The sequence below is a fragment of the Eriocheir sinensis genome, chromosome 43 (assembly GCF_024679095.1).
Source record: "Eriocheir sinensis breed Jianghai 21 chromosome 43, ASM2467909v1, whole genome shotgun sequence".
NCBI classification, from domain to species: Eukaryota; Metazoa; Arthropoda; class Malacostraca; order Decapoda; family Varunidae; genus Eriocheir; species Eriocheir sinensis.
In genome coordinates, this window is record NC_066551.1 from 5,136,206 (window position 1) to 5,161,267 (window position 25,062).

The 25,062-nt window shown below is 45.4% G+C and overlaps 2 protein-coding genes and 1 long non-coding RNA gene across 5 annotated transcripts; 1 reads left to right on the forward strand and 2 right to left on the reverse strand.

Annotated features, from left to right (window-relative positions):
• Positions 1 to 129: 129 nt before the first annotated feature.
• LOC127010347 (uncharacterized) lies at positions 130 to 20,518 on the forward strand. The gene is made up of 3 exons (XR_007763109.1): positions 130 to 1,101; positions 20,147 to 20,237; positions 20,375 to 20,518. It is a non-coding gene; the product is annotated as an uncharacterized LOC127010347 (long non-coding RNA).
• LOC127010345 (carbonic anhydrase 2-like) lies at positions 2,392 to 13,324 on the reverse strand. 3 transcript variants are annotated; one of them, XM_050884281.1, is made up of 10 exons: positions 12,927 to 13,061; positions 9,827 to 10,008; positions 8,690 to 8,770; positions 7,985 to 8,041; positions 4,995 to 5,207; positions 4,156 to 4,288; positions 3,726 to 3,898; positions 3,276 to 3,433; positions 2,988 to 3,074; positions 2,392 to 2,707 (listed from the first exon to the last, which is right to left on the reverse strand). In XM_050884281.1, the coding sequence occupies exons 2-10, from the start codon at positions 9,915 to 9,917 to the stop codon at positions 2,693 to 2,695; spliced, it is 1,008 nt and encodes a 335-aa protein (XP_050740238.1). In that variant the 5' UTR covers positions 9,918 to 10,008; positions 12,927 to 13,061; the 3' UTR covers positions 2,392 to 2,692. The 3 variants fall into 3 exon arrangements, with proteins under 3 accessions (XP_050740238.1, XP_050740240.1, XP_050740239.1); XM_050884283.1 differs by lacking the exon at positions 8,690 to 8,770 and having other exon boundaries at positions 12,927 to 13,324; XM_050884282.1 differs by lacking the exon at positions 12,927 to 13,061 and having other exon boundaries at positions 9,827 to 10,576.
• Positions 17,743 to 25,062, reverse strand: LOC127010344 (carbonic anhydrase 2-like). Its single transcript, XM_050884280.1, has 8 exons — positions 25,020 to 25,062; positions 22,689 to 22,866; positions 21,259 to 21,471; positions 20,431 to 20,545; positions 20,005 to 20,177; positions 19,561 to 19,718; positions 18,466 to 18,552; positions 17,743 to 18,183 (listed from the first exon to the last, which is right to left on the reverse strand). The coding sequence occupies exons 2-8, from the start codon at positions 22,759 to 22,761 to the stop codon at positions 17,851 to 17,853; spliced, it is 1,152 nt and encodes a 383-aa protein (XP_050740237.1). The 5' UTR covers positions 22,762 to 22,866; positions 25,020 to 25,062; the 3' UTR covers positions 17,743 to 17,850.

Below are 25,062 nucleotides of genomic sequence, written 5' to 3' on the forward strand. Positions count from 1 at the left end.
TAATTTATTGTTGCAGGTAAACAACAATGGAGAAGGGAGGAACATGCCATCCCAACCCCCAGGCAGGACAGTGTGTGATTATACAACTATATAATACATGTGTAGCACCATGAAACTAAAAAGATACAATGGTAGGAAGGAATGCACAACAAGGGAGGGGTATATTGTTGCAGGTAAACAACAAGGGAGAAAAGTGTAATAGTGGAAACTAACAGAAGGGCATAGAAAAGTCGATCAGGGGAAGAGCAGAAAAAAAACATATCAGTTCAGGGTGAAGGGTATAAGTGTGCAGTCAAATGAAGAGTGATTGAAGAAGAAGAAGAACACCACAGACAGTTTTACTACACTGCCCAGCATTTACAAAAATAATAAAAAAATCGCCCTATCCCCCAACTATCAACTAGTGGATAAAAGACACCGTAGTCGAAAAAAAACAGAATAACAACGATAAAACTGCATGAAAACACTATATGACATGAAACAAGAAAAACATATAAACGAGTTATATGCTTAGAAAGGCTAACTGTACTATTTTACTGATGAAAAGTCCCATAAAGACAGCAGTAAATAGCCACCGGTCGAAAACAGAAATAAAAGATCCTCTACAAAGGTATGGCGTGACTCCCCATCAGCACGACACGACGCACAGGGCGGACCAAGGAGACTATAATACGTATCTTATATAGTGGACTGTACGTGATTTTGGCCGCGTTATCCTTCCCCAGTGTTGTGGCGACAAGGGAGTGGTGACACCGGCAGCAGCTTCCAGGAGGTAAGAGGACATGTTATGAGATTCTGTTGGTGATTAAGACCAGCTAATTCGTAGTGTACGTAGGTACTTGCAAAGACGAACAATGTTACGCAATGTTATTACGTTCACGTTGAGAATACGCCAAGCCCTTCAGCCACCATAATCTGTTATGAACACGTGCCATTCCTCCAAGACGTCCCCGATCGTTCTTGCTCCCCCGCAAGACGCTGCTCAGCTGTCTTATCAGTAGCAGTCATCAGTGACGTCACAGTGGTCAACACAGGCCTGCTGGGGGGCACCGGCCAGCGGCGATGGCCATTTCTTGAGCTTCCTCCGGGTGACCCTGCCAGGTGAGGCCTATCATGAGTTCACGAGGTTCCTGTTGTGTTAGTGCTGCACCCAGACCAGACTACAGCGCGATAGGCAATGATTTTACGGCAGGAAAACATACGCCATTTCAAACATTTGGTAGAGAAAAAGACAGTTTTAAATATGCTTTATTAACTATTAGCCTATTAAAATTGTGAGTGGATTATGTGTGTCCATGACAATGGCCTAGCTAGGTGTCTATCAATGAAGGAGGATCGGGGGGGGGGGGGGGGCAGCAGTATCCAAGTGGAACCCGGGAGTATCCTGATGCTACAGAAGGTTACTAGGCCCTAGGGCATACCTTAATATCAGATCAATGGTGGGACATTAACAGGTAAGGGGGGGGGGAGGGCATCTGGAAGGCACCGCATTCTCATAGGGGGCAAGTGACCCCCTCCTCCATGCAGCTACCGTATCGACATCCCCTATTCTTCGACAACACCCACCTGTCACCTTCTTCAACACTAAATATCCTCGGTCTATCCTTAGCTCAAAATCTCAACTGGAAACTTCACATCTCCTCTCCTACTAAATCAGCTTCCTCGAGGAGGGGCCTTGTCCGCCCTCTTATGGAGTTTGCATCTCACGTCAGCCTTCTACCTCTAAAATTCCGCCCATGTGTTTTCTTTCTTTCTATCGATATTTTCATGCTGACTGCTCTTTGAACTTTCTACTCATGCTCATCCTATATACAGGTAAAATAAAGTCAACTAATCGTGTCAATATCCTTTATCCCAAATTAGTTAAAGAGTATAATAAATAAAAGTATTGGCATTTATAAATTAAATCTGGGGACATTTATATACTTGTAGTTCCTCTAACTAACGTCTTATATAATATATAGCATCCACCTCTTCTTTATATGCGTGACGTCACGTTTTCGTTTCTGGTAAGAATACCCTGTATGCTTTATTTTACCCTGCCTATACTGTCCAAACCCCCTTTGCAAGAGTCAACCAGCATCTCCATTCTTTCATCCCCTTCGCTGATAAACTCTGGAACAATCTTCCTTCGTCTGTATTTCCTCCTGCCTATGACTTGACCTCTTTCAAGAAGACTGTATCAAGACACCTCTCCACCCGTCCTTTGATGAAAAAAAAAAATTCTTTCGTTGTTCCTTTAACTGAATTCCTGTCTTTGTTTCTTAGATAAAGACATTTTCACGAAGTTTATGTATCAATTCTTCAGCGTTAGGCCTCGATCCTTTACTGTGAAGGCCTTGCCAACAATATTATAGGAATGGTGATTTAAAAAAAATAAATGGCACCGTATATACTGATAAAATCAATTTTATTTTAACATTAAAACTAGTCTTGGCACAATAAAATATGAGACCGCCTCCTGTAGTCCATATTAAAACCAAAAATGGCACCCCTTTGCAAGGTTTAAGAGATCAATCAAGAAGGCTTGGCTTGTCAACACTCCGGTCATGGTGGGGTGCGCGGCAGTGTTTATCCCCCTCACCATCGCCATGACTAGTGTCCTTCTTTCCTGTGTTTGTACTTCACGTGTGGGAGATGTCAGGATCTTCAGGCGTGAGGGTAAGGGCAGCTGGCATGGCACTTGGTACATCTAGGACATGTACACCTGGAGGAGAGACAGAGCAAGTGAATTAGTGACGCGACTTTACTTGACTACACATTCTAAATTGCAGATTTAAATCAAAGAAAAAGCGTTGAACGTGAGTAATGTCATCAGTAATAGGTACTAGAATACGAAATTTTGCATTACATTCAAATTAACCCAAGAAAAAATCTTCTCGATTCCTTAACAGCCCATTCCAGTGGCGCCACAGCCCCTGCACCTTTTTTCACAACGCCTCCCAGCCCCATCACCACTTCCACTTTGCTTCCCTTGCCCTCCTCACCTGGCGACCGTTGAGTTCCTGGGTGGGCCTGTAGTTGTCTTCCAAGGGTTCGCCATCAGCGCCCTTCAGTTTCCTGAATTCCTCCAGCTGCGGGGATGTGGTTTTAGTGTATGTTGAAGGATGGGGTTGCGGTTATCTTATGATTTAGGTTATATGAAGTTAGGATTTTGAATGCCTTTCTGAATGAGATTTTTTTCTTCTGAACGAGAGTGAGTAATTCCAGAGAATATGTACCGACCTCAGGTTATTCATGTATACGAGCGCATACACTCATGCACGGACACGCACCTGGGCCGTCGATATGGGGATGGTTTCCCTGAAGACCGTCCACACCACCACCTCCTTGCATTCCGGGGTGGTGAGGGAGCCCTTGTAGCGGAAGAAGCTATCACGGTTGTTCGGCAGGATGTACGATATGGGGAAGGGGGTGATGGAGACAGACTCTCCTGTGAAGCGTATTGGTATGAGCGTTGCAACAATGGCTCAAAGAAGTCTTGCAGTCGTACTTCTAAATACGGCTTTCCACTTTGTGTAACATTAACTTGTCTGGCGGGAACTTCAGTTTCCTCTAAATAGCGACATGTGATTATTTTTGTGCATGAATAACAGTGCTAATCTTAATTAATACTTAAAAGAAACAGAGACGGACAGATAGACAGAGGCAGTGGGAGACAGAAAAGTGGATAGAAAATAAAAAATAAAGATAAAATATTATATATAAAAGGAGAGACTAATCACCAGGCTTGGTTATTTTTGTGAGGGCGTCAACGATGGGCTCGAGAAGTGGGTTGTCCTCCGAGGACAGTTCCAGCATCATGCTCAGCACCGCCACCCCGTTGTCGTGTGTCAGTGCCTTATCAAAGCTGCCGGTGCTTTCCAGGTAGTGCACCAAGTGAACCTCCGCCGGGAACCTGGCGAGGGAGGAATGAACTAAGGGTCGTCTTCTTGAACCTTTCGACGCCCAGGCACATGTAAGGCTTTTGTGGGAGTTTTGGGCCTTTGCAATGGTAGTCTTATGACCCTGGTGGTAGTTTGACAAAGTTTCTGCACCATGAATGTAAATAAACACTCATGGGGACGAATTTAACCTCTTTTTTGGGGGGGGCCTTTAAATATGACTAATGTGAGAGTCGTGGGTCCGTTGTTTAGGTGTCGCGTTTTGACCCACCTGTCGCCATTCACGGTGTGCTCGGAGCCGCGGTCGTCCTCGGCGCCAAAGTGGAAGTGGAACCGCGAGAAGGTGTAGTTGCAGGGCAGGTTCCCGCCAGACACAGACGCGTCGATCTTTGCTCTCAACTCGACTATAAAACAGACGAGATGTTAACATGTAGAGTGTAAAATGCGGCGTCTCATCAAGCCAAGATAAAGCTGATGTAATTAAGCAAAGAAAATTGATACAGTACGCCTTTATCACTGCGTCTATTGCCACTCAAGAGAGAACACTATAACTTGAGAGAAGGCATATCATGAAATGAACAAAATGATTACTGTACAGCCTTCTCACTGCATCTATTGCCACTCGGGGAACTTTATAAATTGAGAGAAGACTGGCGCACTCTATTCCTTACCAGTGTATTTAATTACCCTCTCTGTATCTGCGGTCATTGTAAAAAAAAGCGTACAATCAGAATAATGTTTAGCAGTCGTTCACGTTCCGTTGTGGTGTATAATTAATGATGCAATGAAGCGTAAACCCAAAAACGTACCAGTAGAATAATGTTTGCCAGCAAGGTTCATGTCCCGCACTGGTATAGACAAAGTGATGTATATAATGGCGTAAATACAGCTTTATCACCGTGCCAGCCACAGAGGACGCCACAGAATTCAAGAAGACAGCTTCTGCATCTTCCTTATCACGGCATTTAGTTTTCCTCTTTCAAAATCAGCCGCTGTGAGAGCCGTGCAGACACAGTAATGCCCGGCAGATTACTGATTAGCGGCATGTTATTGTATCCTTGAGCTGCTCCCTTTACGGCAAAAAAAAAAAAAAAAAAAAAAAGCACCAACCTGCGTGCCCCGTGTTTATTACTTTCATGCAGGACGGCCAGAAATCGTAGCCCGTGAACTCGAAGGGTGACCAGCAGGTGTTCAGGAGAGCTTGGTATGTGTCGAGCGCCACGGGGGACTGCTTGGAACAGCCGCACTCCGGGTGGGTGGCCGGCCAGAATTTGGGTCCGTTGGTGTCCCCGTAGCCCCAGTCGTGTTCATTTCTCTCGTAGCCTGGGGTGGAGGGAAGGGGGTTCAGATCAGGGATGGGTGGGGGGAAGGAGGGTCAGGTCAGGGATGGGTGGGGGGAAGGGGTGTCATGTCAGGGATGGGTGGAGGGAAAGGTGGTCAGGTCAGGGATTGGTGGAGGAAAGGTGGTCAGGTCAGGGATGGGTGGGGGGTAGGTGGTCAGGTCAGGGATGGGTGGAGGGAAGGTGGTCAGGTCAGGGATGGGTGGAGGGAAGGTGGTCAGGTCAGGGATGGGTGGGGGGTAGGTGGTCAGGTCAGGGATGGGTGGAGGGAAGGTGGTCAGGTCAGGGATGGGTGGAGGGAAGGTGGTCAGGTCAGAAATGGGTGGAGGGAAAGGTGATCAGGTCAGGGATGGGTGGAGGGAAGGTGGTCAGGTCAGGGATGAGTGGGGGAACACAAAGGAAGAACAAACAACAGCAGACCTGCTGGTCCTTACGAGGTTGTTTGTAACAAGCTACACTAACTATCTAATCAAAGGTGGAAGATGAAGGTCAGAAATGGGTGGAGGGGAGGTGGTCAGGTCAGGGATGGGTGGAGGGAAGGTGGTCAGGTCAGGAATGGGTGGGGGGAAGGTGGTCAGGTCAGGGATGGGTGGAGGGAAGGTGGTCAGGTCAGGAATGGGTGGAGGGAAGGTGGTCAGGTCAGGGATGGGTGGGGGGAAGGTGGTTAGGTCAGGAATGGGTGGAGGGAAGGTGGTCAGGTCAGGGATGGGTGGGGGGAAGGTGGTCAGGTCAGGGATGGGTGGGGGGAAGGTGGTCAGGTCAGGAATGGGTGGGGACGGTGGTCTGGTCAGGGTGGGTTGGGGGGAAGGTGGTTTGGTCAGGAATGGGTGGAGGGAAGGTGGTCAGGTCAGGAATGGGTGGGGGGAAGGTGGTCAGGTCAGGGATGGGTGGGGGGAAGGTGGTCAGGTCAGGAATGGGTGGAGGGAAGGTGGTCAGGCCAGGGATGGGTGGGGGGAAGGTGGTCAGGTCAGGGATGGGTGGGGGGAAGGTGGTCAGGTCAGGAATGGGTGGAGGGAAGGTGGTCAGGTCAGGAATGGGTGGAGGGAAGGTGGTCAGGTCAGGAATGGGTGGGGGGAAGGTGGTCAGGTCAGGAATGGGTGGAGGGAAGGTGGTCAGGTCAGGAATGGGTGGAGGGAAGGTGGTCAGGTCAGGAATGGGTGGAGGGAAGGTGGTCAGGTCAGGAATGGGTGGAGGGAAGGTGGTCAGGTCAGGAATGGGTGGGGGTAAGGTGGTCAGGTCAGGAATGGGTGGAGGGAAGGTGGTCAGGTCAGGAATGGGTGGAGGGAAGGTGGTTAGGTCAGGAATGGGTGGAGGGAAGGTGGTCAGGTCAGGGATGGGTGGGGGGAAGGTGGTCAGGCCAGGGATGGGTGGTGGGAAGGTGGTCAGGTCAGGAATGGGTGGAGGGAAGGTGGTCAGGTCAGGGATGGGTGGGGGGAAGGTGGTCAGGTCAGGAATGGGTGGAGGGAAGGTGGTCAGGTCAGGAATGGGTGGAGGGAAGGTGGTTAGGTCAGGAATGGGTGGCGGGAAGGTGGTCAGGTCAGGCAGGGGTGGGGGGAAGGTGGTTAGGTCAGGAATGGGTGGGGGGAAGGTGGTCAGGTCAGGAATGGGTGGAGGGAAGGTGGTCAGGCCAGGGATGGGTGGGGGGAAGGTGGTCAGGTCAGGGATAGGTGGGGGGAAGGTGGTCAGGTCAGGAATGGGTGGAGGGAAGGTGGTCAGGACAGGGATAGGTGGGGGGAAGGTGGTCAGGTCAGGGATAGGTGGGGGGAAGGTGGTCAGGCCAGGGATGGGTGGTGGGAAGGTGGTCAGGTCAGGGATGGGTGGGGGAAGGTGGTCAGGTCAGGGATGGGTGGGGAAGGTGGTCAGGTCAGGGATGGGTGGGGGAAGGTGGTCAGGTCAGGGATGGGTGGGGGGAAGGTGGTCAGGTCAGGGATGGGTGGGGGGAAGGTGGTCAGGTCAGGGATGGGTGGAGGGAAGGTGGTCAGGTCAGGGATGGGTGGGGAGGAGGAGGTCAGGACAGGGATGGGTGGGGGGAAGGTGGTCAGGTCAGGGATGGGTGGAGGGAAGGTGGTCAGGTCAGGGATGGGTGGGGGGAAGGTGGTCAGGTCAGGGATGGGTGGGGGGAAGGTGGTCAGGCCAGGGATGGGTGGAGGGAAGGTGGTCAGGCCAGGGATGGGTGGAGGGAAGGTGGTCAGGTCAGGGATAGGTGGGGGGAAGGTGGTCAAGTCAGGGATGGGTGGGCGGAAGGTGGTCAGGTCAGGGATGGGTGGGGGGAAGGTGGTCAGGCCAGGGATGGGTGGGGGGAAGGTGGTCAGGTCAGGGATGGGTGGGGGGAAGGTGGTCAGGCCAGGGATGGGTGGGGGGAAGGTGGTCAGGTCAGGGATGGGTGGGGGGAAGGTGGTCAGGTCAGGGATGGGTGGGGGGAAGGTGGTCAGGTCAGGGATGGGTGGGGGGAAGGTGGTCAGGCCAGGGATGGATGTGGGGAAGGTGGTCAGGTCAGGGATGGGTGGCGGGAAGGTGGTCAGGTCAGGGATGAGTGGGGGGAAGGTGGTCAGGCCAGGGATGGGTGGGGGGAAGGTGGTCAGGCCAGGGAATGGTGGAGGGAAGGTGGTCAGGTCAGAAATGGGTGGAGGGAAGGTGTTCAGGTCAGGGAGGCGTCTGGATTATCTTCATGCCCCCTTTCCACGTAAGTGTTAATTCCTCGTCTAGGGTCTGTGCAGATGCCTCCTTCACGCCTTTTGGATTTACCCTTTTGAATATTACCTTCCATCCAGTGTTGGCACTCATCACAATCAGCATCGCCTTCCTCGCAGACACGCGCTGTGGGTAAAAGCAAATTGATCGTTTACAAGATTTGTAATGACAAAGATTATCGACATTACGATGAATCACTGTGTTGATATCCGACAAGCCTCAACACACAAAGACACGGCATAGTAAAGCTAGAATCATTATGTGAGTTTAATTTTCTTAAAATAAAATTTCACCTCTATTTTTCGTGTATAGGGGGCATTGCCGCTTGCCCTCTCCATTGCAGCAACATTTCTTCTTCTTCGACCTTAAAATGTGCCTGGCTCGTGGCGTCCAGACACATTTGTTATGTAATTTAATATTTTTGTGTCTTTTGTGGCGTTCATTTAAATCAAACAAAAATCACGGAAACTCGAGTAAGTGGAAAGTTTGGTGCTAACTATCTGCAGCAGTTTGCCAAAATGCTTTTTCTTTCTCCTAATTTCTCTCCTTTTTTCCGTGGATTGGGCTTGCACCGTCTGTCTTGCTTCCCATGTTATCAAACTCATATCTCTGAAACAATTTAGAGTTTAATATTTTCAAAGTATTGCATCATCTTGCTTATCACTTTTCTTGCTAAGAAATTTCTAGTTATTCTAGTAGAGTTTAATGGTTGCCGCGCATGACAAGGTTTAACACAGTAAATGCATCCTACGAAAGCCATGGATTGGGATTTACCGTATTCTTCTGTGTCGGTGTCCGGCTTGGTGTCGGGGTTGTTGTCCCAATACTCCAAGTCGTTGTCACTTCCCTCGTGGTCTGGGGGTGGAGGGAAGGGTGTCAGCTAGGGAGGCGTCTAGGCCCCCTCTCCCAGCTGCTATCTGCTTAAGTGTCAAAAACAGGGCCACGTAAGTGTTAATTCCTCGGCTATGGTCTGTATAGATGCCTCCTTCACGCCTTTTGGTTTTGGTTTTCGATTATTACCGGCTATCAAGCGTAGGCACTCACCATATCCTGCATTACCTCCCTCGCAGACACTCGCTGTGGGTAAAACAAATTGATCGTCCACAAGTTTTATGATGACTAAGATTATCGACATGACGGTGAATCATTGTGTGATATCCGACAAGCGATAGCACCGAATAGCACTGACGTCTGGACGCAGCCTTAACATACAAAGCCACGTCATACTAAAGCTAGAATCAATAAGTGGGTTTTTCTTTCTTAAAAAAGACTGATTTTTACCTCTCATTTTTTGGGGGGTGGGGGCATCGCCGCCTGCCCTCTCCACAACAGCAACATTTCTTACACAGCAATTGGTCTGTCTTCTTCGACCTCATAATGTCCCTGGTTCGTGGCGTCCAGACACATTTGTTATGTAATGTAATGTCCTTGTGTCTTTCGTGGCGTTCATTTAAATCAAACAAAAATCACGGAAACTCGAGTAAGTGGAAAGTTCGGTGCTAACTATCTGCAGCAGTTTGCCAAAAATGCTTTATCTTTCCCCTAATTTCTCCCTTTTTTTTTCCGTGGACTGGGCTTGCACCGTCTGTCTTGCTCCCCGTGTTATCAAACTCATATCTCTGAAAGACTAAAATAGTTTTTAATAGTTTTTAAATATTACATCATCCTGCTTAGTACTTTTCTTGCAAGAAATTTCCGGCCTTTCTTGCAGAGTTTAATGGTTGCCGCGCATGACAAGGTTTAACACAGTAAATAGTCCGAAAGATATGGGTGGAGGTTAACCGTATGCTGCTGATTTTCCAACGAGCAAAATTCGTTCATCATTTTTAAAGCATTTTTAAATCCACTAATAAATCATTCATCTATAGTCACACCTCACAGTCTTCAGGGCTCCCTCCCCTGTGCCTTTACCGTGAGTATGTCGTGACTCGGTGGGGGTGGCGGTGGCTGCCAACACGGCAACAAGGATCAGCAGCGTCCTCATGGCAGGAAGGTGCTCCATGGCTGCAAGGACAGCGGCTCGGTGTGCTCTGCGTCTGCGGGCGGGCGTTCGTCAAGGGCTCGGTGTCCAGATATTACGTGACTGTAGTCACCTGCAATGTGTTTTATGATTAGAAGTTTGTGGAAAAGGAAACATAATGAAGATATTCAAATTAGACTGTGTATACTAATGCCAGCGAATCCAAACGTGCCAGCCAGTCACAAGCCAGCCGCGCCATCAGGTGTGTTATCTCTGCTTGCTCACTTCATGTTAGGCCGGATTTCCCACTATTCCGTTTTCACGTTTCCGTCGATCATCAATGACGTCATCAACGGAACCCGAGCCCCGCGCGGAGCCCCGTCCAGAGATGAACTCAGTTAACTTTCGGGTCTGGGGTAGTGGCGGTGGTGCCAGTCCAGTGATGTTGAATATTCTACATATGAAGATATGAAATGGAAGCACTTAGATACAAAATAATATATACAAGAGGTCGTTGTGGTCAGTGCGGTCCATGTTTGTCAACAAATGGCGTGCAATTGACCGATGGAATGTATCTCGTCCCTGCCGCGCGGCCGCTGTTTTGGTACGTCATTTTGACCTCATTTATGTCGACTGAATCGTGAAAGCGGAATAGTGGGAACCGGCCTTAGTTTGGTTAGGTTACTTTAAATTGTTCCTCCATATCCTATTTATGGCTCCTGTATGTATCACTGTCTAGTTTACAAAGGAAGGCCTTAAAGTATTGCCAGAATAGGGCAGTGAGTTAGGACTGACTTGAGTATAAAAATAATGCTGGAATTAAAAATAAGGTAAATGTTATGAGAGAGAGAGAGAGAGAGAGAGAGAGAGAGAGAGAGAGAGAGAGAGAGAGAGAGAGAGAGAGAGAGAGAGAGAGAGAGAGACTGGGGTGACGTGTTCTTGATAGAAAAAAAAAGTACCTGACAACAACTACTAGTACATTGCATTAATGTGTGTGTGTGTGTGTGTGTGTGTGTGTGTGTGTACACAGAGAGGATTAACCTGATTGCACCCACAAGTGGAGTGAGGCAAGTGTTTATGAAGAAGGGCGGAAAAAAACCTACCTGACCACTAGTACATTCCATTGTGTGTGTGTACTTTAGTTATTAACGAATCATTTTTTAATGATTTCTACATCAAGGAAGGGAATTTTGTTGTTTTGTTGTTGATTAATCTTGTCAGACTATACCAAGGACTATACCAAGTGACTGGAAACATCATATACTAAACTATTGTCATCACAAATTGCGACGTGTCTGCAGTGACCTTCAATCAAAACTTCAACGGAAGCTGACAAGATTAATCAACAACAGCAAGTGGGCCCAGGACTCCAACCCTGCTTATCAACCTTTCCAGCAAGGAGCTCGATAACGGCACACGCTGTGCCTTAGGATACGGCATGAGTTTTGTATATTCAAGCAAAAATGTAGATTTTGTAGATGTAGCGAAATCGTTTTGCAAATTAGAAAAAAACAATAATTTATCAGATGATGTCATAAATATTTGTAAAGGAATAACCTCTGCTTCAATGTCTGTGCCATCTACGCCGAATTACCCTGCTCGTTTCACGAAAGCAATCAAGAAACTCACACGTGATAATGATATCCATATAACAACAGCAGATAAATCTAAAGCACTAGTCATTAAATGACTAGTGGCGGGAGGGTCCCTCCCGCCAACCATGTAACATTTACTGGTAAAATATTTTTAAGTAATTTGGTTTCAAAAAACTCCATATATAAATTGCTCAGAACAGGTGGCAGCGGATTGCCCATTGTCATGCCGAAATTTTGAGCGTAATATTTCCCATTAGATTCAAATTTGTAATCTTTTATGCACAATATTATAAGTTCTATAATGTCGCTGTTAGGCAGAGGTAAGGTGATGTTGTCAAGGGGGCATAGAGGTAAGTCGTCATCCGGGACTTTCGTGAAAAGGGACGTCACATCAAAGCTGACAAGCTTAAAATCAATGGAGGTATGCAATTTTTCAACTAGATCAACATTGTTCTTTATATTGGATTGTGAAATGGTGCCTACTAAAGGCGTTAACAATTTTACGAGCCATACTGATAGTTTATATGAAGCGGCTCCAACGGAACTTATTATTGGCCTTATGGGGTTATTAGGTTTATGGGTTTATGGCCGATTATCTCGCTACAACTGGCAACAGAGAAAGAAGGGGGAGAGAGACACGTAACTAACGTGTACCGTGCTAACGTAGACGGACTCAGAACGTGTAACGTTCTAACTATAACTCCGGGCTCAACTTCACTACTCGGTGAAAATCTTGCTCCTGGGAAATAATCTATTAAATAATTACCTGTATATATTATTATCTACAACATTATGATGTTATTTATTCCTGGGACATCTTTCCTATTGGGTAGCTTCCACCTAATCTCTGTGGCGTTTATTTTTTTATTATTATTATTATTTTTTTTTCTTTTTTTTACATATAGGTGTTTTTGGTAATTGGTGTCGCAGAGCTTTTTTTTTTTTTTTTTTTTTTAAGTGCTGCTTTAGAAACCAGGTACCGCGGAACGCACCAGGGGGGGCAGGAAAAGTACCGGAGTACCGCGGAACGCACTGGGCATGCTGAGGTACCGCAGTACCGCGTAACGCAACCCCAAACTTTTGGTACCGTGCCCACCACTGACACACACACACACACACACAGAGAGAGAGAGAGAGAGAGAGAGAGAGAGAGAGAGAGAGAGAGAGAGAGAGAGAGAGAGAGAGAATATTACCGGAGCAAGCGGGAGAGGGAATGATGGAGTTGCTTGCAAAGCACATTTATGCCTATTATATCCTGCACTAATAAATCTATAAAAAAAGCGATTTATTGGAAAACTACCAGGAACTCCAGTATATAATATAGGTTCTAGTAATCTCTGGGTAAGAGTCTTAATGCATAAAATATGAAATTACAAAATAGACTACACACATTCAAAATAATGTTAATGATTCCTTTTTTTTATATCTTTATTATTACACACGAGAGATAATTTACCGTAGCGAGCGGGAGAGAGGGACTGATGGGGTTTCATGCTAGCTCAGATTTTTATACCCGTGAGAGAGAGAGAGAGAGAGAGAGAGAGAGAGAGAGAGAGAGAGAGAGAGGCTCCTCCCCCACACCCAAGTGACGTTACTGACTCATGGCCGTCTCCAAGGCCATGGGTCAGCAACTTTATTTAGATCTTGGATTCAACCAGGACGAAAAACACGCTAATAGCAACTGCTACACCAAGGCAAGGAGCGCCACTGGAGCCGTTTCCCGCGTCTCGTCAAGGCCTAATGCCCCGGTTACACATAGCCGAATTGCTTCCGAACCCAGCTTGAATTACATTCGGAGTCGATTCGGGTACATTTCAGGCATCTTATCAAGGTCAATTTTTTGTCGGACCGCATTCGGTTTGCATTCGGGACCTATTTTCGGATGCAAACCGAATGCAGTCCAACACCAAACCAAATGCAAACCGAATGCATTCCGAACTTACCTCGAATTCCGAAATTAGAAATTTAACTTTTTTTTCCGAATACAAACCGAATAAAAACCGATTCCAAACTGAATACATATCGAATCCATTCCGAATCGAAACCGAATGTCGACCATGGGTATTTGATACGCGCTTTAGGTGAATTCGGAATCTATTTGGAGCGCGTTTTGAACACACTCGAAGTGCATTCGGAGAGTTCAATATTTATTCTGGACGCATGCGATATGCATTCGGAACAGCTGTGCAATGTCGGTTATGATTCGGAATGTATTCTGTTTGAATTCGCATCAGTCATTCCGAATGTAAATCGCATGCATCCCGAATACATACCGATTCCATTCTGAATCCATCCCGACTCGAAACCGATTTTTTACTTTTTTTCTGTCTCACTGTTATTATGTACGTTATACATTTATGAAAAAAAAAAAAAAATATATATATATATATATATATATATATATATATATATATATATATATATATATATTATATATATATCCTTACGTTTCTATATATTGCGCCGTACTGGTCCCCAGCCCCCAGGCATATAGGCATAATAGTTTATATATATATATATATATATATATATATATATATATATATATATATATATATATATATATATATATATATATATATATATATATATATTTATATATATATATATATATATATATATATATATATATATATATATATATATATATATATATATATATATATATATATATATATATATACGTAATACGACTGGATGGTGTTATAAATGGCTTGGGATTAAAGGGAAAGACATCGACTGAGTCGCGCCAAAGGGCTCAAGTTAAAATCCGTAGTCTATAGTGGTTTATTTTTGCTATCAATGATATATTTAGTGATGCCTAACACGTGTGCTGTTCCGAATTGAAAGGCAACTACAGGTCCGGTATGGCAGGAAATACAGTATACTAGGAAAATGTGTAGTAAAGCCAATCAGAGCGCAACATTGGAGGTGTCGTACCGCAACCCGGAAGCCACAAAACTCAGAAACGGGAAAAAATGTGTTTACACTGTTTAGTAATGTCAGAGACCTTGAACGATAAAATGTATGTTCTTGGGGTCGTGGAGGTGTATATTCTCTCTCTCTCTCTCTCTCTCTGTACGTAACGTTCTTAGGTCGTGGAGATTTTATAATGTTATGATATATATAATTTTATTCGTATCATTATTTTTTTATAAACATGGTTCTCTCTCTCTCTCTCTCTCTCTCTCTCTCTCTCTCTCTCTCTCTCTCTCTCTCTGTCTCTCTCTCTCTCTTCTTCTTCTTCTTCTTCTTCTTTTTATCGGCGTCGCAGACGCCGATCAACAAATTGTCCATCTTGCTGTTGTTGTTGTTGTTGTTGTTGTTCTCCAAGTTGTTTTCTGGCTTTCCCATGGATTGTAAACATGACATTGTATAATAACATTTGTTAGCTCTGATGAACCCTACAACATGGCATTATAAACAGTCAGCTTTTTTTTTTTTTTTTTTTTTTTTTTTTTATACATCTTGCCTGTGGCGCCGGTAGGCCTTCATAGTAGGGCCTGATGGTAGGCCCCAGCCCGTTGTGGTGCAGGCAAGTGTTTATAGTGGCGCCATCTATACTTTTCAGCATTTTCCATTTTAGACCTCTAGTTGCATACAATAAATTGTTGGGGGGGTGTTGGAGGGTCATGCGACGCCGATCTAGCTCAGTTTTTGTGCTGTTAACACTTGTTCTGCTTCTTCTTCTTCTTTACTTCTTTTTCTTTCTCTTATACTGTGTGTGTGTGTGTGTGTGTGTGTGTGTGTGTGTGTGTGTGTGTGTGTGTCGTGAAAAAACAGATAATCAATCCCTAGGTCAATAAGGACATTACCCCCTCGCTTTCTGCTCTCCTTCCTATGAGCGCAACCAAGGCCTACTCTTGCACAACATACACCAAGGTCTTTAATTAGATCAAAGTTTAGATCTTGACAGACACAAGGAAACTGACCGCGAGGTATTTCAATCATTTACTGTCCTCCCTGAGTGGTCCGTGCAAATCTTTCCTAGAACATCTGAGCCGTTACAAGGCAACGCAACGTCTACTACTGGAGTAGACTGGACTGGGCCTACCCTATTTCCTGGTATTATTGAGGCTAACATTATAATTGTTGACGGCCCTCGCACAGCGCTGCACTATAGCAGTGGAGCGGGACCTGAAAACTCACCAACGGTAAACGGTAAAATTTTAATGGTAAACACCGGGCAAAAAGTGCACTCGTTTCCCTTCCCCAAAGATGGTAAACTCTCCAGGGAACGGCTGCGCGCTATCAAGATGGACTTGTGCACACCGAACAAGCACAGCAGGGTAAATCCTCATTTTCTTTTAACTTCATCCTTATACATATTTTAGGGAGAGAGAGAGAGAGAGAGAGAGAGAGAGAGAGAGAGAGAGAGAGAGAGAGAGAGAGAGGCCTGTTCACAGCATGAATCTTTGAATGGAAACAACATGTTCCGATTGTCTGGAAATTTGGTAACTCCTACCTGGACATCAACGCGTGTGGGCACATGTACCTGGCCTATAGTTATTATCTTCCGGTCACATCTAACTACCCTCACCTCACTTCACCTTCTGTCACATTCTCTGTATGATAGGAAATAGTTTTTTCACATAGATAAGGACAAGACATACAGCAACTGTTGATTGTAAGGAAAAGATATTACACATGACTTCATATGTATGTATGTATTTACACATGTATGTATGTATGTATTTACATATGTATGTATGTATTTACATATGTATGTCTGTAGTATGTATGTATGTATTTTCACAGCCCCCCTGGTTAGCTGGGGGTTCGAGGGGGGCAAAGCCCCTCCTTTAGAGGTTAGGTTATGTAACGTTCGGTTAGAGTAGTTTTAATATGCTCCCCACCTAAAAGAACCGATTTCCCCCTTTTTCTTTACTATTAAGTACTTGCGCCTTCATATTATGGTTCAGGGACATGTATTTCGTTCCTTAACTGTAATATGGAGGCATATTATCGTATTTTGGGGGCGCGGAGTCAATCTCCACAATTACCTGTGTGGACGCGGCCTCGGTGAAAGCCAGTGGCATTGTACTAGAGTGATGCTATAGTTTCCCAAGCCTCCTTTTTCTTTTTTATCATTACATGATCCGTTCTTCTGTCAAGTACTACTGCTCGGTGTTTCCACAAGCTCCAGAAGTAGAGCAACTTCGTTTTGGGATAAATATCGCTTAGTTTCCTCCATTGTTGACTAGAACGCAGCGCGCAGGGTATCAGGTGCAGTCGGCGTTTTGACCGTCAGAACGTTGAGATGGACCAAACAACAGGGGACATTGTTACCAGTTAAATTTTCTCGCGCCGCCAGTGTTACCAAATCCCATCCGACAAAGCCGAGTGTTTAAGAATATGCAAATTGTGACAACCCGAACATCAGTGTGCGTGGGGACTGTCGTTGTCGTTGCCGATTTCGTGAGATTTAAGAATACGGCCCTTACGTTCACTTACTGGCAACACGAACCCGTGAAGCGGATTCGAAATGCGGTTAGTCAGGATTCACGTGTTCGAACAGCTCGGGCAGGAAGTTCGAGAGCCTGCACTTGCTCTAGAACCCGCAGTAGTCTCTTAGGCGCGGTGTTGGAGGGATCACGGGTAGCTAGTGGTTTTGCCTAGCTAGGTGTCTATCAATGAAGGTGCAAAGTGTCTGGAGTTCGTCAAAATCGCTCTCAAAAAGGTTTACGTTTTTTTTACCCTTTCGAGTCGATTTTTGAGCCAGGTCACTTATTACAAAATATAGCCCTTTCATTTTGCCGTCGAATGATAACAAAAACATTTATGTGGCCCCAGAAATAAGGGAGTAATGGTGATTCGCACCAAAGCGGTTGATTTTCCAAAATTCGCGGCTTAATGACAAGGGCGCCGCAAATTCAAAGGAGTCCACCGTCCATTACTTGATATGTCACTGGCTGAGGTTTTCTTTTAAACCGTCAGTATATATATATATATATATATAGATATATATATATATATATATATATATATATATATATATATATATATATATATATATATATATATGGAATGTGTGGTAGTGGGGAGGAATTAGCTATCATTTATCAAATTCGTTAATGAAACCTCAAAATGTAAGAAAAAAAAATCCTCTCCCTTCCCAACGTTAGGACTCGATCCTTTACTCTGAAAGCCTTGCCAACAATATTATAGGAATGGTGATTTGAAAAAAACATCATTTGGCATTGTATATACGTATATTTTGATAAGATCATTTTATTTTATTTTAACAAATTAAAACTTGTCTTGGCACAATAAAAATACAAGACTGCTTCCCCTCTCTCTCTCTCTCTCTCTCTCTCTCTCTCTCTCTCTCTCTCTCTCTCTCTCTCTCTCTCTCTCTCTCTCTCTCTCTCTCTCTCTCTCTACCTACGTAAGAGGCGCCACTTTTTTTTATAGGAAGGGAAGGGTTGGATTGAGTAGGGTTGGATTGGGTAGGGTCGGATTGGGTAGGGTCGGATTGGGTAGGATCGGATTGGGTAGGATCGGATTGGGTAGGATCGGATTGGGTAGGGTCGCTGTGACAGGTTCAGAGCGAACTTCAAGGGAAAGGCTGAGGAAGTGGAAATCTGCCTCCCGCTCTGATAAAAGTGTAAAAGTGACAACGGGTTGACTGTACTCTGCTTGTGCGAGATGTCAGGATATATACGTGTGACGGGACGGGCAGCTGGCATGGCTCTTGGTACATGTACGTACACCTGGAGGAGAGACAGAGCAAGTCAGGTGAATTAGTGACGCGAGTTTTCTTGACTACACATTCTAAATTGCAGTTTTAAATCAAGGAAAAAGCGTTGAAAGTGAGTAATGTCATCAATAGTATTAGAATACGAAATTTTGTATTACATTCAAATTACCCCAAAAAACAAACTTTCCCGATTCCTTGACAGCCCATTCCAGTGGCGCCACAGCCCTGCACCTTATTTTCACACCGCCTCCCCAGCCCCATCACCATTAAACTTTGCTTCCCTTGCCCCCCTCACCTGGCGACCGTTGAGTTCCTGGGTGGGCCTGAAGTTGTCTGCCAAGGGTTCTCCATGAGCGCCCATCAGTTTCCTGAATTCCTCCAGCTGCGGGGATGTGGTTTTAGTGTATGTTGAGGGAGAGGAGTTGCGGTTATCTTATGATTTATGTTATATGAAGTCAGGATCTGAAATGTCTTTCTGAATGAGATTTTTTTTTTTTCTGAGCGAGAGTGAGTAGTAGGCGCACCTAACTTCACCAAATGTGGGGTTCAAACTTGGCGGAGGGACCTTTTTGGGCGGCCATTGAAGCCTATCCGGATATTTTGTTTTTATTTATTAATGATCCACGAGACATCCTAGAGTTAAATCAAAGTATGTGTTTATCTTTGTATTCATTCATACACACACTGGTTATATTTCTGTGGTGTCTGATTCACTTATTAGAGTGAAATTCTATTGTGATGAAGTCACAAATTCGTGTCACTAGTAAAAATGAAACTAATAATGTAAGTTTTGCCACCATGAAATATACACAAATAGATAAATATGAAAGCTCACGAAGTCACAATGTGACATCACCTGCTTTGCGCAGTAAAAATATGCCATTAAGGTATCTGCTACCCGCAAAATGGCTGGCGCTGCTGCCTCGGGCATTGGGGCTACAGACCAACGGTGCCAAATTGTCGTACTCAGCCGCTTATATTTCCCGACTTCCTGCCCCAAAACTGTCTTTTTGGCTCCAATACGAAATTAATTTATAGTTAAAAGAGTTAATTCCTGATGTTTCTTGGCAATAGTTAGGCGTCAGAAACCGGTAAATACTATGCTCTGAGTACGACAATCTGGCACCGGTGGCTATACGTATTTTCATATTATTGTTCTGTTGTTTATTCAATGTTGTGTTCAAGAAAAAGAATACTCATAATTTTACTTAGTTTTTGGTTATAAGGATTCTTTACGAAATACAATCATAACTTTACCTCCTTTGACTTAGGAAACATCCTGAATCCTGGTTCGGCTATGGTGATTTTAGGTGCGCCTATTACAGAGAATATGTACCGACCTCAGGTTATTCATGTATACGAGCGCATACACACATGCACGGACACGCACCTGGGCCGTCGATATGGGGACGGTTTCAAGGAAGACCGTCCACACCACCACCTCGTTGCACTCCGGGGTGGTGAGGGAGCCATCGTAGCGGAAAAATCTGTCAGTGTTCTTCGGCAGGATGCACGATAGGGGGAAGGGGGTGATGGAGGCAGACTCTCCTGTGAAGCGTATTGGAATGAGCGTTGCAACAATGGCTCAAAGAAGTCTTGCAGTCGTACCTCTAAATACGGCTTTCCACTTTGTGTAACATTAATTTGTCTGGCGGGAGCTTCAGTGTCCTCTTAATAGCGACAGATGATTATTTTTGTGCATGAATAACAGTGCTAATCTTAATTTTTAAAGAGACAGAGACAGACAGACAGACAGACAGACAGTGCGAGGCAAAAAAGTGGATAGAGAATTAAGAATAAAGAGAAAATATTATATATAGGAGAGACTAATCACCTGGCTTGGTTATCTTTGTGAGAGCGTTAACGATGGGATCGAGAAGTGGGTTGTCCTCCGAGGACAGTTCCAGCATCACGCTCAGCACCGCCACCCCGTTGTCGTGTTTCAGTGCCTCACTAAAGTTGCCGTATCTTTCCAGGTAGTGCACCAAGTGAACCTCCGCCGGGAACCTGGCGAGGGAGGAATGAACTAAGGATCGTCTTCTTGAACCTTTCGGCGCCCAGGCACATGTAAGGCTTTTGTGGGAGTTTTGGGCCTTTCAATGGTAGTCTTATGACCCTGGTGGTAGTATGACAAAGTTTCTGCACCATGAATGTAAATAAACACTCATGGGGACGAATTTAACCTCTTTTTTTTTGGCCTTTAGATATGACTGATGTGAGAGTCGTGGGTCCGTTGTTAAGGTGTCGCGTTTTGACCCACCTGTTGCCATTCACGGTGTGCTCGGAGCCGAAGTGGAAGTGGACCTGCGAGAAGATGTACTTGCCGGGCAGGTTCCCGCCAGACACAGACGCTTGGATCGTAGAGTTGATCTCGACTATAAAACAGACGAGATATTGACATGTATAGTGTGAAATGGGGCGTCTCATCAAGCAAAGTTAAAGCTGATGTAATTAAGCAAAGAAAATTGATACAGTACGCCTTTATCACTGCGTCTATTGCCACTCAAGAGAGAACACTGGAACTTGAGAGAAGGTATATCATGAAATGAACAAAATGATTACAGTACAGCCTTCTCACTGCGTCTATTGCCACTCTGAGAACATTATACATTGAGAGAAGACTGGCGCACTCTACTCCTTACCAGTGTATTTAATTACCCTCTCTGTATCTGCGGTCACTGTAAAAAAGCGTACAATCAGAATAATGTTTAGCAGTCGTTCACGTTCCGTTGTGGTGTATAGTTAGTGATGCAATGAAGCGTAAACCCAAAAACGTACCAGTAGAATAATGTTTGCCAGCAAGGTTCATGTCCCGCACTGGTATTGACAAAGTGATGTATATATAATGGCGTAAATACAGCTTTATCACCGTGCCAGCCACAGAGGACGCCAGTGCATTCAAGAAGACAGCGACTGCATCTTCCTTTATCACGGCATTTAGTTTTCCTCTTTCATAATCAGCAGCGGTAAGAGCCGTGCAGACGCAGTAATGCCCGGCAGATTACTGATCAGCGGCACTTTATTGAACCCTCGAGCTGCTCCCTTCACGGCAATAAAAGAGAGAGAAAAAAGAAAGGAAAGCACCAACCTGCGTGCCCCGTGTTGGTGACTTCCATGAAGGGCGGCAAGGAATTGTAGCCCGTGAACTCGAAGGGTGCCCTAGAGGTGTTCAGGAGAGCTTGGCGTGTGTCGAGCGCCACGGGGGACTGCTTGGAGCCGCCGCACATCGGATGCATGTCCGGCCAGGTGTCGGGGCCGTTGTGGTCTCCGTAGCCCCGGTCGGTTTCAATTCTCTCGGGGCCTGGGGGTGGAGGGAAGGGGGGTCAGATCTCCCTGCTGCTAACTGTTTTGTGTCAAGAACAGGGCCACGTAAGTGTTAATTCCTCTGCTATTGTCTTTGTAGATGCCTCCTTCACGCCTTTAGGTTTTGCCTTTTGAACATTACCGGCTATCCAATGTAGGCACTCACCACCTTCATCATCGCCTCCCTCGCAGACACTCGCTGTGGGTAAAAACAAATTGATCGTCCACTAGTTTTATGATGACTAAGATTATCGACATGACGGTGAATCACTGTGTTGACATCCGACAAGCGTTAGAAGCTAACAACACTGACGGCTGGACGCAGCCTCAACACGCAAAGCCACGTCATACTAAAGCTAGAATCATTAAGGGAGTTTATTTTTCTTAAAATATTATTACACTTTTTTTTTTTTTTTTTTTTTTTTGTGTGTGTGTGTGTGTGTGTGGAGGGGACATCGCTGCCTACCCTCTCCTCTGCAGCAACATTTCTTACACAGCCCTTGGTCTGTCTTCTTAGACCTTAAAATGTGCTTGGCTCGTGGCGTACAGACACATTTGTTAGGATATTTAGGTCGGGATGATGAGACTCTTTGGCTTCTCACACCAGCAATTTCTAAAGGTCAAAGAGGGGGCCAGTCGAGTTCTAATGAGTGTTTCTTCAGGTTCACCGTACAAAGGAGGGGTCAAACTACCACCAGGGCCATAAAACTACCTCTGGAAATGCCCACAATTCCTACGAAAGCCTTGTCAAATTTGGGTTCTTGGGCGGCGAAATGTCTAATAATACGACCCTTAATGTCCTCGTGTTTCTTTGTGGTGTTCATTTAAATCGAACAAAAATCACGGAAACTCAAGTAAGTGGAAAGTTTGGTGCTAACTATCTGCAACAGTTTGCCAACAATGCTTTATTTTTCTTCTAATTTCTCCCTTTTTTTCCGTGGACTGGGCTTGCACCGTCTGTCTTGCTCCCCGTGTTATCAAACTCATATCTCTGAAACAGTAAAAGAGTTTTTAACATTTTTTAAATATCGCATCATCTTGCTTAGCACTTTTCTTACAAAAAGATATCTGTCTTTTCTAGTAGAGTTTATGTGCTGCCGATTTTCCAAAGAGCAATTTCGTTCATCCTTTTTAAACCATTTTTAAATCCAATAACAATCATTAATCCACTGTCACACCTCACACCCTTCAGGGCTCCCTCCCCTGTGCCTTTACCGTAGATCCATCCTGGTTCCGTGACGGTGGCGGTGGCTTCCAACACGGCCACAAGGATCAGCAGCGTCTTCATGGCAGATTCTCGCTGGGTTCCAGGACCGGAGCTCAGTGTGCTCTGCGTCTGCGGGCGGGCGCTCGTCAGGGGCTCGGTGTTTTGATATCATGTGATATTAGCAACCTGCAATGTATTTTATCATTAGAAGTTTGTGGGAAAAGGAAGCATGAAAAGGATATGCAAATGGGACTGTGAAGAAAATGTTTGCGAATGATTGCATCAGTAGTATTGAGGTCAAAGTAGCTCATTAGGCTTAACAGAAGCAAAAGGCCCATGGCACACTTTTCTTCCTAAGGGGCTAGCACCCCCCCTTTGTGGACAGGCAGGTATGCTTGTCAGTCTGTTCTCCAGACACTATATATGCAGGCCTGAAAAAGACATTCCATGCTGGTTAGACGAACAAGTGCCACCGTCCCTTCTACGGTCACCGCACCACAGAGCCGCCGCGACACTGGCCGCTTCCCTGATGGGAAGGCAACAAGTATTCGCCGGTAGGCTTTCTTGGTGGGGCCTGAGGTCGACCCCTGCACGTTTTGGCGCAGGCAAGTTCTTATTGTGGCGCCATCTTTCTTGGCTCATGCTGCCCACCGGAGCTCATCAATGACTCTTTTTTTTTATTTTTTCTACGTGTACGCCTACAGCGCCGGTAGGCTTTCTTGAGGGGCCTGGATGGTAGTCGGCCCCAGCCCTTCATGGCGCAGGCAAGTGTTTATAGTGGCACCATCTTTTCTTGGCTCATGCTGCCCCCCCGGAACTCGTTCTTGATTCACTTGGACGGTTACCTCTAGAGTCCTGGTTGATGGGTGGTCTTCTGGACAGCATGTGGGTAGTTTTGAGCCACTCGGCGGTGACTGAAAAATCCGAGGTGGTAGCATGGGGATTCGAAACCGCGTCGTCCATCACGCGGTGAATGTGGGCCCAGCACGCTACCACTCAGCCACCGCCTACCCAGTTTTAGAGAGAAAATCTAGAGTCCGGGTTATAAGTGGTCATCTGGATAGCATGGGGGTAGTCTTAGGCCACTCGGCGGCGCGAACCCACGTCGTCCTGGACGCGGCGCCGTCACGCTAGCCATGCACTCAAGGCCCCGGAGCAGAGCGGTTTTTTCGTATGTTTTCGTATGTAGGTGCGTTTCTTGCATCATCTCTTAACATAATCATCATGTGCGGGCGAGGAAATATATATTATTGCAATATTATAGTTGACAGCAAGCTAAAACAAGGAGAAAACTATCATCCTGAACCGTTGGAAAGATTTCTTAACATATATAAATAGTAATAATCTTCAGGAAATATACCCCAAACACTGGAATTGTGTTGAGAGTTATGCTAACAACTCCAGGTACTGTTGCAAGTGCAGAGAGAAGCTTTAGTAAAATGAAAATAATAAAAAAATATTTTGCGGTCAACAATGTCAGATGACAGGCTGTCTGCTCTAGGAATCATCTCCACTGAATATGATGTTGCTAGATCTCTTGATTTTGATGCTTTGGTTAATAAATTTGCAGACCACAAAGCTCGAAAAAAATACTTTTGATCGATTTGCATTTAAATTATCATACTTTGTTAAGAGAAACATTATTTTTGTACTCTGATAGGCCTGCTTATCAGTCGTGCCCCCATGCTGTGCCCAGCTCAGCTCTACTTAGATATATATCATCATCATTCGTTGTTTTTAATTGCTTTACTCCTTACTTTTACTGAAAAAAATGTAAAACTCGGTTGTCTGAATGGGGCCCCACAGAAGTTTTTATTGGGGGGCCTCACTACTTCTTGCTACGGCCACACACACACACACACACACACACACACACACACACACACACACACACACAGAGAGAGAGAGAGAGAGAGAGAGAGAGAGAGAGAGAGAGAGAGAGAATTACATAGAAAATCAGACCACACAGACCCCATGGTCCAGAATTGGTGGTCTGTCCTTAAACCCAAGTGATTTTACATTAATCAGAAGGCTCCAAAACGTTGCATTTCTACTCTTGTTGATAATAAGTTGAAGGAAGTGACGGTCGAGCCTATTTTTGAAGGAGTCAATCGTGTTACACTGGACCACTGATGGTGGGAGTTTATTCCATTCTCGCACTACAACGTTAGTGAAGAAAAATTTGGTGCAGTTTGAATTTACTTGTCTACATCTGAGTTTTACGCCAGAGAGAGAGAGAGAGAGAGAGAGAGAGAGAGAGAGAGAGAGAGAGAGAGACACACACACACACACACACACACACACACACACACACACAGACACACATAGAGATAATTTACCGGAGCGAGTCGGAAAGGGACTGATGGGAGTTGCCTGTATAGC